The sequence below is a fragment of the Hermetia illucens genome, chromosome 1 (genome assembly GCF_905115235.1).
Source record: "Hermetia illucens chromosome 1, iHerIll2.2.curated.20191125, whole genome shotgun sequence".
Lineage (NCBI taxonomy): Eukaryota > Metazoa > Arthropoda > Insecta > Diptera > Stratiomyidae > Hermetia > Hermetia illucens.
Genome location: NC_051849.1, coordinates 10,158,931 through 10,171,757, shown reverse-complemented (window position 1 = coordinate 10,171,757; position 12,827 = coordinate 10,158,931). Strand labels below are relative to the sequence as shown.

Here is a 12,827-nt window from a genome sequence, read left to right as displayed (position 1 = left end):
GGATTCTCCCATTGACCTACCACCGGCCGCTATCACCAGCGCCCCTTTATAATTTAAGTATGTAGGTAGGATCGTCCGAGTCTAAATGCTTGGCACTTAGTGCTAATATTAGGTAAAATCCAGCATCTGCCGAACAAATTAGTCTATGAGCTGCTCCCATTGCAATGCTCTGAATGTACAGAGAATCCTGAAAGGCAACCTCAAGCGGCCACTGGGTGAGAAACCCAGCTCTTAATAGTTCCTGCAGAAGCGAAAAAAAAAGTATATCACGTACATCTATTTTTGAAGCTCGAGCCTCATGTGGATCCGTTCCCCTTATTAGTCGTTTTATCCGTTGCATATATAACGGCCATCACTAGGCAAATGATTTATTGGCGCAAAATCACTCGAGGTTATGTTTTGTTTACAATCATCTGTTTTTGACAGTTCCCGCTGTCATACCTCTGTCGGTGATTTGTGAGTCCGGTTCGATTTTACCAAACTGCGACGATAAATCTAGTTTTTCGTAAATGCAATGGATGTTGGTGAATTGCTATCCTATAAGGTAAGTTATTGGGGAGCACATATGTCGAGCGCTCATACAAAAACTTGTCTCACAGCCCGAGCAAACACCGAAACGGCCCGCAGACGACGATGAATCCGTGCCAACCGTAGCGGACGCAACAACTGTTCGAGATGCTGAGCACGCCAGGAAGTTGCGACGCATTGCAGCCGCGAAAGCCTCTGCAGCTCCCAGCAAGCCTGCAATTCCGGTTAAGGAACTTCAACTCACGGAGGAAGAGAAGCTAAACATTGCGAAATTCGTAGAAACAGAGAACGCAGAAGGCGACGTGCTAGATGAAGTCGGCTTAAAGAAGCTGATCCTACTCTTCGAGAAGCGGAATTTGAAGAATCAGGAAATGCGGATGAAGTTCCCCGACAATCCAGAGAAGTTCATGGAGAGCGAAATAGACTTGCACGGCGTTATTCAGGAATTGAAAACTTTGGCAACGGTGCCCGATCTGTATCCAGTTTTAGTGGAGTTGCATGCGGTGCCGAGCCTCCTTGAACTGCTTTCCCACCCAAACACAGACATTAGCGTGGCAGTTGTAGACCTCCTCCAGGAACTAACCGATGTCGACATTCTGCACGAAAGTGTTGAAGGCGCCGAGACTCTGATTGAGTCCTTACGAAAACAACAAATCTGTTCTTTGCTTGTTCAAAACCTGGAACGATTGAACGAAACCGTAAAGGAAGAAGGGGATGGTGTCCATGATTCTTTAGCTATAATTGAAAACCTGACCGAGATGCGAGAGGAAGTATGTTCAGAAGCAGCCGAGCAAGGAATATTGGCGTGGATCCTGAAGCGCTTGAAACAGAAAATGCCTTTCGATGCGAACAAGTTGTACTGCAGCGAGATTTTGTCGATTTTGATTCAAACGAACAATGATAATCGTCTGATGCTGGGTACTTTGGATGGCATTGATGTCCTTTTGCAGCAATTGGCCGTTTACAAACGTCACGACCCGTCGTCGAGTGAGGAACAGGAATTCATGGAAAACCTTTTCAATTGTATGTGCTCAGCTTTGATGGCGAAGGAAAATAGGGAGCGGTTCTTGAAGGGTAAGTATTTTATGAAAATAAAACATTATTTAAGAAACACTTAGTACATATATCTGTTATTTGTGGCTAAATCCTTGATAGTTTCTATTCACCACCAACGGCGCAATAACTGATATCCGGTCTAGGCTTACCTTAATGAGGAACTCCAGACATCCCGGTCTACCAATTCCGAAATGCTGCTGGCGTCCTGGCCTTCGTTGTCTTTCCATCTCATGATCTTCATCCATACGGATTAAGCGACCCGCCCACCAAAAAATATTGGGTTGGGGAAAAAGTAATGTCGTATTTGTGATCGAATTTTTACGCTTTATTTAACATACTTAGAATTATCCGATTTAAGTCAAATTTGCTCCGTTTTGTTCGCAAACTTGTTGCCATTTAGAAGGCGACTCCATTATCCCCTTCTTATAAACCCCCCTCCCTTTTTGCAAAAAACTCAGACAGCCAATTTTCGCAAGCCTCTTTTGAAGCGAACTTAGTAGCGCCAAGAGCGTTTTGGTAATCACTTGGTGCCAGGTGCGGACGGCGGGTCATCAAAAATGTGTGAGGCCGCGCGTTGTCCTGGTGGAACAGAACACCATTCCTATTGACCAATCCTGGCCGCTTCTGGTCAATCGCCTGTTTCAAACGGTCTAGTTGCTCACAGTAGAGGACCGAATTGAGGGTCTGGCCATAGTTGAGTAGCTCATAGTGAATGACTCCCTTCCAATCCCACCAAACACACCGCAAAACCTTCCTGGCCGTCAATCCGTGCTTGGCGATGGTTTGGGCCGGCTTGCCGCGCTTCGACCACGACCTTTTTCGCTTGAGGTTTTCGTACGTGATCCACTTTTCATCACCAGTCACTATCCGCTTCAAAAATGGGTCGAATTCGTTCCGTTTCAGCAATGCATCGCAGGCGTTGATTCGATCCAAGAGATTTTTTTCCATCAACTCGTGTGGCACCCAAACATCCAGCTTTTTTTGGAATCCAATCTTCTGCAAATGGTTCCAAACGGTTTTATGGTCCTTACCCAGTTCCCGAAGTTAGCGAATGCTAACGTGCCGGTTTACTTGGATGATTTCGACAATTTAATTTTAATTTAATCTACGACGATTGGCTTACCAGTACGGGGTGTATCTTGGACATCCACAACACCAGAACGAAATCGATCGAACCAACGCTGTGCTGTGCGAATCGTTACAGCATCGGACCCTTAAACTTCACAAATTTTTTTGGCCCCCTTCGTTGCATTTTTACCTCTCAGGTAGTAAAAATGTAAAATATGACGAATTTCTTGCTTGGTGGACTCCATCTTTGACGCGCTATAACTGGAGACTGAAACGTACGATCATAAAACTGTCAAAGAGACACCTGTAGCCCAGATTATCGTCTTCAAATCGCCGTATAGTATGACCCGATGCGATAAGTACAACACAAGATATGCTTAAGTGTCACCATCTATTGACAAAATACGACATAACTTCTTCCCCAACCCAATATTGAGCCGGAATTTATCCACAATCTGACGGTCATTGTATAGTGGGGAAGACCAACAACTGTCCGAAAGTCTGCAGATACCCTGTTGCATAACTTGTTCAAACTCTTTCCGCGCAATAGCCAACTTCTGGGGTGGTAGAGGACGCACCTTCGAGAAGATAGGGGAACTAGTATAGTTAATGTGGTGCTACACATTTTGTTTCATTGGTTTAGAGAGACTACATTCAGTAGTAATCTGGCTGAATTTTTGGAGGAGTGCCCGAACACGAGAGTCAGTAATGTCCTTCAAAAGTACGGAAAGATTGTTGTTGGAAGCAGATGAGATTTGGCCTGACGAATTAAGGTTGGTTGTGGAGTCTATAAGGGACCTGTTCTGCAAGTGCACCAACAAACCATAATGACATAAGAAGTCTGCGCCTAAAATGGGCAAGCTGACATCCGCCACGGGAACGTCCTACGCAAGCCAAGACTCACGTCCCCCTGCCTATACCCGTAGGTGTTAATACGCGAGGAATTTTCCGCCGCTAGTTTCAAAGGTTGAAGGAATAGCCGATGGTGCCGGGGTACGGGAATAACCGAAACCTCTGCACCAGCATCTATAAGATCACTGCGCCTGCTGAGAGGGTCCTAAATTGTTAGGCGACGTGGCGCTGCGTTCTGGGTGGCCGTCGCCAGAACCCTCCGTGGATCTAGTTTTTTAAGATAGGCGCGAATTTCCACGGGAGCGTACATCTGGTAGCTTTTTCGCCGAATCTGCGATGGTACCAACAAATGCATCGGTCCGTAGGTTGCCCTGACGACCTGCTATCGGATCGCCCTTTTCGAGCAGAAGACCGCGATTTCGAATGTTGTTAACCCACCTGCGCGACAGTTTCGCTCATAGATTTCGTCATTATGTAGGCTGCGGAATTTTCTATTGCGCGGGAAAACTCTTTGAGGTCATAAAGCAACGGAGGCTCGTTATCCAGAGACCGAAATGAATTAAACTTGCATTGACTCGAATGAATAATTCCTGGCGTGAGATGGCACTTCCGCCTTGATAAGGGTGCGTTTTTAGCCATCGATATTACTTTGGCGATATTTTTTGTTTAAAGGAAAACCATCGTTTAGGTAATATATTAAAAATATCCAAACGATAAGTATGAGCTGGAAGCAGAGTTCGTATTTCCCAACTTTTCGTAGGTGTTGTTGTTGGTAGGTTGTAGTTGATAGATTAGCGGTTTTCTCGAACACATGTTTGTGGATGTCCGGCGCCGCTTAGTGAAAGCAGCGTAAGCCTGTTTTCCTATGCTTTCTTGCTTTACTGGCCTGGTCTTTTGATTTCACTTGGCTTATTCTTTTCGACTCAATTTTTTCGAATTAATCAGAAGCCTCAAGATAAAAGGCATTTTGAACGACAAAAAGACTGGCTTTGCCTCGTGGATAATAATCCTTAATAGTGTCGAGGACGCAAACAGTTTTAACGTGGTCCTTCTAAGACCGTTCCAATCACACAACTTCGTCTAACGATTTGGAATTATCAAAAAAAAAATCCCCCTCGTCTTCACGATGGATCAGATACTCAGGGATGTTCCCTGAACAGGAGGAATCCTGAGAATTCACAATAATACATATCTTCCACCCCTGTGAAACTGGCCTTTTTCGAAACTGAGCTTCGAACTGAGAATAAATTCCATACAATCATGGAGAACACTGTTGCTGGTGGAACTTCCAACATTTTCGAAAACTTGATCGTTTTTAATTCATACGGGGAGGAAGCATCATATGGCAGGACCGACATTTCCTTCCGCTGACAGTGAAGCCCATGGTGTTTTACGTAGACACCTGTCGTGAGACTTAATCCTACGGTCCTCTTCAGACACGGATTGATTTTGTGACCACAATCAGAGCCCCGCTGGGACAAGCAACAACGGTACCATTCTATACAAGTGCATGGCTTAGCATTCATACTGGTGGATGCAAGAATTATCTAAATCTCTACCGAACTATGGAGTACGGCACCCGTGTTGATACGCAACACCACGTCGAGGCCCGAAGGTCTCTTCTCGCTTGAGCATAACCACAACCAACATGAAACTCCCACTAGGGGGGTCAACCGCAAATAACCGAGCTGTCCTCACATACAACAGGAGTTCATCCGAAGTTTGAGAGTCCACGGGCTATCCCGGTTCCCATGGTACCAGTATACCCCTGGTAAGGTTTCATGACCAATTTGCCACTTCAGATGAGTCCCCGTGCAGACTCGGGTCTGATCGCCCTGATTAGGCGTTTGGAGCATTCGCCTACTGAATCACGGCCGGCAAACCAAAGTGATTCCAGCGTCTCCCGGTGCCACCACTATGGAGGTTCTCCTCGGCCACTTGGTTTTGGTTTGGCCGATAGGGTTGCCGCCCCATCTTTCTCACCGCCACCTCTGAGCACCTCCTTCCGCTGACAGCAGGAAGTCCACAAATGGGAAGCCTTAAGTTTCACAATTTTGGCAACAGATGCCCCGGTTAATTTAGTGAATTCCGAATACACTGCCCATCCATTCAAAGGTCGAACAACTCTGTTCCTTGCTCAGGACATCCGCAGTTTCGGTTCTCCAGGCCGAGCTCCTCACTCTCTGGAAAGCGATTAAGCTATCAGGTCACAAAAGCGTTGATAAAATTATCATCATCACGGATTCCTATAGCAAAGCTTTTCTCGCCAAGGTTGGGGCGGTTCCTTGGCCGACTGTGACCGCTATGGGGGACAGAAAACAAATGATCATATCATCTATCAGTGTGACAACGGTAGCGAGTGTCCTCAGTATGCTCGAATTCTACAACTCGAGCGGGAATTCCAACCATATAACTTGGTCATTCTGGACCTAAGCGAATAAGATGGTGGGACTCTGGAGAGCACTCCTTTCCCTCTTGCCATATTAATGGCAATGTGCGTTTGTGCTCTGGAAAGCCAAGTGGTAGCAGATGCGATTCCAGTGTCGGGTTGCTTTTGACGGTTACCGTAAGGCGCGCTCTGATGTCGGGTTGCTTTTGACGGTTGGAGGGAGGCTTCCTAAAGGTGGCATTGTGATCGTGATGGGTGAGCTGAATGCCAAGGTGGGCTGTGGCAAAACTTTCCTTGAACATGTGTCTTAGCGACCGTAACGATTACAGTGGGAGGTTCATGGATTTCTGCAACTTCCACCACCTCGTCATTGGTAGCACATTTTTCGAGCATGAAGCCTGCCATAAGGTCAGTTGGGTTTCAACTAACCGACACATACGAGCAATCAGATCGACCACTTCGCGATCAGCAGTAGATTTAGTAGTTGTCTCCTCGATGTGCGTAACAAGAGAGGCGCTGCCCTCGGACTCGCAAGGGATCACAATGTGATGGTCACTTACGTCCGTTTGTGTGTTGCGTCCGCCACTTCTCACAAGGGTTGGGGAGTTCTGACCCCCCAAGTTCAATATCGACCGCTTTGATCATTCAGCTGTCATGAGACAATGGGAGAGCTAGTGTTCAGTGTAGTGTACGCCGCGACATGATAGAATTTGCTTTTGCGCGGAAGCGGGAGATGCTGGAGAACGCAATGATTTCAGAAATGTATACCGCATCACGCAAGAGCTTGTGTGTAGTCGCAAATCTTTCGATGATCCTGTAAACAATGTTAACGGCCAACTTCTCATTTGCGATGACGAGCCACTGAAGAGGTGGAAAAACCACTTCACCATGGCTCTTAACCCTATTACATCCGATGAGGTTCCTCTTGTGAATGGAATAGTTAGTCATCGTAGCATGCGGATATGGACTATTCTTCCGAGCAAAAGAGGAATCATTTGGGCCATCAATGCCCTGAAACTGAGTAAAGTTGCTGGGCTTGACGGTTTCCCCGCAAAGTTGTTTATCACCGCATTTACAGTTACTGTACATCTGCTGCCTCCAATCATACAGAAATCTTGGAAGTCAGAGACCTTTCCCAGAGAGTGGAAGAAGGGGACCCGCTTTGAGTGTGATAATTGCAGGGTATCTGCGTGCTAAATGCCGTCGGGGGTAGGTTAATGCTTCCATGCAGGATGGTATGGTGGCAGATGCTTATGCCGTTTCGCGGGTTGAAGGACTGGCTCGAAGGCGTTTGGCTGAACGGCAATCCTTGAACCCGCATATGTAATCAGTGCATCAGACTTCTCTCGTGCGGATGCCAGGCGCGACCACTAAATACCTTTTTAGTGAATTATGTCTACGCTATTATGGCATCCTGGGAGCTGATGTTTGATGGCACACCAAAATCTTTGACAATCAACCAGTTCTTATTTCGCGTGGAGTCTTTGATTCACTCAACCTTACAGGGGGACTACGGACGGTTCGAGTGGACCTTTTTTGGGGAGGTTGTTCGCCAGCAAGTTAAGGATTCCCTAGATGGCTGGGATATACTTAAACTGATGCGGAACCACATTGAAGGTCCATGCGAGATTTCGACAGCCACCGTAAAGCTGGGCGTTCACTAACCAATGGGCTAGAAAATTCGCCAACGGAGGACAAATGGGTAGAGTTGCTACGTCGTGGGCTGAGACCTGACGGTTCGCGAGCTGCATAATTTAGTGCAGCAGAGTGAAGTTTTAGAGAAACGCTGAATCTGGAGAGGAGTTGGACATGAAGGGCTCTCAGGAAATCCTCAGTCTGAGAATGCAAATTGTGACTTCCATTCAGTGTTTCCTGTTCACTTCTTTGTAGAGTATAGGACATTCACACAGTCAGATTGTTCTTCAATTTCACACATTTTCACACGTAACGCTGTGCAAGTGATAAGCTCACAGCAGCGAGAAAAACACAAGACGAATACAGACTCCCGTCAGGGATTTCGAACCCAGAGCAGCGAGATCGGGAGGCTAACGCTCTAGCACCCCCCCTCCCCCTCCTCACGCGGTCGGCTCTTCACGGTGAATTTCGCCATTTTTTTAGGTTTCTTGGGATAGTTCCGTAAATAACAAAATTTTTCATACCTGAAGTACCAAGGCTCTGGTTTCCGACTTGTTCTGTATGAATTTATGTCCCTACCTAGCTTAACCTTCCCTCATCTTTCAGGCGAAGGACTTCAACTGATGAATCTTATGCTTCGTGAGAAAAAAATGTCGCGAAATGGCTCTCTCAAAGTTCTAGATCACGCCATGTCAGGTCCAGATGGAAGAGACAACTGCAACAAATTCGTCGACATTCTTGGCTTGAGAACGATATTTCCCCTTTTCATGAAGACCCCCAAACGGAACAAGACACGACTACTGAGCGCAGATGAACACGAAGAACATGTTGTCTCCGTTATTGCGAGCATGCTTCGAAACTGTAAGGGATCGCAGAGACAACGCTTGCTGGCCAAATTCACCGAAAACGACCACGAAAAGGTTGATCGACTTCTAGAGTTGCACCTTAAGTACTTGCATAAAGTCAATGAAATTGATAAAGAAATTGATGCACAGCCACCGGTAAGTTTCCTGTTATTTTCGTGCTCCAGGAAGGCTTGATCTTTTGCGTTTTTCCGAAACTAGGACCCTGATGTCGATGAGGAGGAAGAAGCGGAGAATAATTATCTCAAACGACTTGGAGGAGGTCTCTTCACTTTACAACTAATCGATTACGTTATCTTAGAGGTAAGCGCGGCACAGGAGACAGTTAAGCAGCGAGTGCTGCAGATATTGAATCTGCGCGGGGCATCGATGAAGACTATTAGGCAGGTGATGCGAGGTGAGTAGCTTTGAAATGGGTCCTCTTTGGAAAATTGCCAGACGATGCTTCTCATTCCAGAATATGCCGGCAACCTGGGCGACGCAGGGGATAAGGATTGGCGTGATCAAGAGCAAGCGCACATCATTCAACTCGTTGATCGATTCTAACTGCGGATTTTGGGTGTTCTAGGAAATAAAGACAAATGAACTATCTAAAATAACAGTCTTTAATATTTTTAAAAGTTTTGGCGATACATAAATCTAAAATTCATAAACTAGGAATATCAGGATTCGGGGACGGATCCAGCTCCTTGCGCTCGTCTCTGCATGCGGCTTCTCTCTCCACCGTTTTCGCTTTTATCTGAAGAAATAAAAATCCATTCTTCACAATCGATTTGGATGATTGAAAGTCGCGTAATTACCTGTTTTCTCTGTTTCTCCAGGGAGGACGCCATTTCGTTTAGTTTTGCCTCGTAACTGGATTTTATCCGCTCATATTGCTCCAGCATGAACTTCTCCTTGTCTTCGGCGTATTTCTGAAAGAGGACATCACAGTTCGCTGCATCGATTCATTTCATAATCGCAATTTACCTTGTAATTCGCCGCAGTTTTTTTCGCCGAATTGTACTTTGAGTTGAGTGCCTCAAGGCTTTCCCGATGTTGTTGCTGTATTTTCTCTAGTTTAGCCTTCAGTTCCTTGGTCGTCCGGTCGTACTCCCTCTGCTGCTCGTCCCAGTGTGCCATCACAGTTTTCATAGATCTCCGCTCCGATTCAATCAAGGTAGACCTCTCCTGGAGTTCGTGATGCAACCGCTCAATGTTCTTCTGCTTCAGCTTCAATTCGTCGCGACATTTCTCTAAGGTCGCGTTGATTTGGTGCATTTGTACGCTCTGTGTATCGGCGATTTCGTGCATTTTCTCGCGTTCTTTTAATATCGCGTGCTTCAGGACGTCCACCTCCTTTTCTCGGATTTGCAGTTCGTTGTAGATGAGTCGCAGGTTTTGTTGTAGTTGCAGGTTTTGAGCTTCCAGTTCGTGGCACTTATTTTGAAGCATGTCCTCCATTGACTTGATTTTTGTCGCGAAGATTTTAGCCATCTCGCCGCGTATTTCGGATTCAATTTTGCACCGATAGCTGGCATCGGAATAGTCTCGATCCAACTCAGGCGATGTTGAGACCGCTCGATCCTGCAACCTGGGAGACGCCTTCGAGGTTCGACTGGAAACATTTTCGTTGCGGATGTACTCCTCGAATTGGCGCGCTTTCTCCTTCAATGAACTGATCAGTTTGTCAGATTCACTTTTCGATTTCAGTCCCTCGAGCAGATTGTTGACTTCCGCTTGGAGTTCAGAGTTTCTGCGCTTGAGAGTTTCAAGCTCGTTCCTAGCAATTGCTAACTCGTTGGAAGTCGTCACGTTTTCCTCTCTCATTCTGTCAAGCTCGAGTTGCAAATCTTCAGCCACGGCGTCTTCCTTGCCCTTCTCACCTTGAAGCTCCTTCAGTTCAGTTTCAAGTAGGCGCAATCTGTTGTTTAGCCGCAAGTTCTCCTCCCTTGTCGTGGTGCTTTCTATTAATGCACTGTTTTCGCTGGCTCTCAACTTGTTCATCTCCTCAACTTGTTTGTTGACTTGTTCCCGCAACTTCAGTAGTTCCTCGGTCCTTTCTTTTTGTTTACTGAAGTAGTGATGCAGCCTTTCTCTGAGTCGAATTAGGTGGCAGTGCACCACCACTGGGTCATTCCTAACGAGGTCGCTTTTGCTCAAACTCTTCCGACGTTGACTCCCTGATGTTTCCAAGCTCTCCTGCAGTAATTCTTCGATGGAGTTCAGTTCAGTCGCTACTCCCTCTGATCGAGACATCAAGTCGGTGATCGTTTTCTGCATATCCTCCGTTTGCCTTTCTAGTCGACGCACAAGATCCTGGAGCCCTCTGTTCTCGCTGTTATTCGACACCGTGTCCTGGTACCGCCTTTGCGCTTCCTCCAAACTCCGCGTTAGCTGATTTATAACTTCAGACTTTTCGATGAGGATTACCTCTCGACTCCTCTGCAGCTCCTGATACCTGAGGACACAATTTTGGTAACAAAACAGAACTTTCCCGCTCTACTGGACAAATTACCTGACATCCAGCGATGCGTACTCCTTCTCCTTCGCATCGAGTTTGTTGCGCAAACTATCGATTTGCTGCTGCAAAACCATAGTTTGCGCTATGTGTCGTTCGTTGGCATTCTTGACCAGATTCTCGGCTCGCATGTCGGCCGAGTAGCTCGCGTTCCTCTCGACAGCGCGGTACTTGTGCTGAGCGTCCGAAAGCTGCAATTTCGTCCGTTCGAGCTCACCCACCAGTTCTTTGTTTTTCTCCTCCAAGGTCTTAATTGACGACTCGAGCTTGTTCATATTTGCGTCCATTTCCGAGATCTTGGATTTACTGTCCACCAGCAACTCGTGGGTCTGCGAGGCCGTCATCTTGGCCCTCTCCTTCTCTGCCTCTGACAGTGCCAGTCGCTTTCGGAGCTCTTCGCTTGCCTTCTTCTCATCGTGCAGGAGTTTAGTAAGGTTTTCCACTTCCCTGGAATGATTCAAAGAAACTCTCTTGACCACTGGATCCTAAACTAAGCCGTTGCGCTTATTTACCGTGCCCTCGTCTCGATACTCATCTTAAGCTTCTCCACCTCTCGATCTTTCTCTGCATTCTTCTGTCCTTCCGGATTACCTTCAAGCAAATGTTGATAGTGAAACTTCCGATCCTGTCCCTCTGCTGCCGTGGCCTTGTAGCCCGCATTGTGCTGGACCGGCTGGTACTGGCTATGAATGTCCGCGCTCGTGTCTATCGTGCAATCCTCATCGTCCAGTAAATCGTCGAAAGCGTTTTGTAGTTGGTTTCCGAGCTATAATAGTAACAAGGGTTCAACGTATCCTGCTCACTAAGCCCCCGCATATTCACCTCTTCATTCCGGCGGCGTTGGTCCTCGAGAGCTTCCTCCTCTTCAGCGCGGTTGATACTTGTGTCCACTTTAATGCTGCCTCCTCCCCGGAAGATGCTCAAACCAGGCATGTCCATTTTCGCAGAATGTCGAATTCGCTATTTCCAGGGACGTGATTTTCAAGAACATTTAATCCAGTTCCAGTCAATTTGTTGGATGCAAACTGGCAATGAATCGTCTCCTGTTTTTCTTCACTGACAGTGAACCGCCTCATTTGAATTGCCGCATTTGACGTTTCGACGATCATCCTTCTCTTTCATTCACAAGCAAATTTGTTTTGTTGTTACACACCAGAGATTGGTAAACATAAACCCAAGTGCAGACTGTTGATAATTCTTTATTGAAATTGTTCGATTAGCACGTGCTTGACCATAGAAATTTGAATTGTACGGAATGGTTACGATTTTACTGACAATTTTTCCGTTTATTTTATTCTGAATATGAAAATGAATGAAAAAGTTATCGGATTTTTTGTTTTAAATTTGGTGTTTCTTTAAGCGCAGTTGATAGGTTAAACACTGAATTGTCGACAAAGGAAGCGTTGTTTCAAAGCTAACTGGAAAAAAAAACGGCAAGAGGACGACATGCCTGAAGGAGACTTTATCGAAGTAGTTTCCAGGACCAAAAAAGAAGGCGAACAAAAAAACAAAGAAGCAACTGACTGCGCCGCCAGAGACACGTCTGTCCAAAGACAGACAAACCAAAACCAGGTAGCAGAAAAGACGACGAAACGAAGAAGGACCATATCGTCGTCTAGGCAACACAAGAAGACAAGACATTTGCGTAAGTCCTAAGTGAAATCCACTACAGGATGAAACCCGAAGACAACGGAGCAGAGGTGTCTTCCATAAGGACAACGAGGAGTGGTGGAGTTCTCGTCGAACTGGGCCCAAAGACGACCAACAAGAGCATGTTCTGCGAAGCGGTCAATGGGGTATTGGAGGAGAGGGCTCTTGTTTCCAGCTTAGAACCCATGTGCTCTCTAGAAATTTGGGATCTTGATTGCGCCACCGGAAAGGTCGAAGTGGAGTAGACAATAAAGCGTCTAGAGGTAACCAATGCCCGGGTAGGTAT

At 46.4% G+C, this 12,827-nt stretch overlaps 2 protein-coding genes across 2 annotated transcripts; one reads left to right on the top strand and one right to left on the bottom strand.

Moving 5' to 3' along the window:
* The first annotated feature begins 415 nt into the window (after positions 1-415).
* On the top strand, positions 416-8,984 carry LOC119661299 (beta-catenin-like protein 1). Its single transcript, XM_038070588.1, has 5 exons — positions 416-544; positions 600-1,602; positions 8,135-8,529; positions 8,593-8,788; positions 8,849-8,984. The coding sequence occupies exons 1-5, from the start codon at positions 515-517 to the stop codon at positions 8,935-8,937; spliced, it is 1,713 nt and encodes a 570-aa protein (XP_037926516.1). The 5' UTR covers positions 416-514; the 3' UTR covers positions 8,938-8,984.
* On the bottom strand, positions 8,979-11,957 carry LOC119661298 (centrosomal protein of 152 kDa). The gene is made up of 6 exons (XM_038070587.1): positions 11,714-11,957; positions 11,404-11,657; positions 10,889-11,338; positions 9,361-10,831; positions 9,192-9,305; positions 8,979-9,130 (listed from the first exon to the last, which is right to left on the bottom strand). The coding sequence occupies exons 1-6, from the start codon at positions 11,828-11,830 to the stop codon at positions 9,038-9,040; spliced, it is 2,499 nt and encodes an 832-aa protein (XP_037926515.1). The 5' UTR covers positions 11,831-11,957; the 3' UTR covers positions 8,979-9,037.
* Between the last annotated feature and the right edge of the window lie 870 nt (positions 11,958-12,827).

Coding starts and splice junctions, on each gene's coding strand:
- LOC119661299 (XM_038070588.1), top strand. CDS start 515: ATGGATGTTGGTGAATTGCTATCCTATAAG. Junction 1,603..8,134: donor TAGGGAGCGGTTCTTGAAGG/GTAAGTATTTTA, acceptor CTCATCTTTCAG/GCGAAGGACTTCAACTGATG. Junction 8,530..8,592: donor AAATTGATGCACAGCCACCG/GTAAGTTTCCTG, acceptor TTCCGAAACTAG/GACCCTGATGTCGATGAGGA.
- LOC119661298 (XM_038070587.1), bottom strand. CDS start 11,830: ATGGACATGCCTGGTTTGAGCATCTTCCGGGGAGGAGGCAGCATTAAA. Junction 11,339..11,403: donor AGTATCGAGACGAGGGCACG/GTAAATAAGCGC, acceptor GAATCATTCCAG/GGAAGTGGAAAACCTTACTA. Junction 9,131..9,191: donor TGGAGAAACAGAGAAAACAG/GTAATTACGCGA, acceptor TTATTTCTTCAG/ATAAAAGCGAAAACGGTGGA.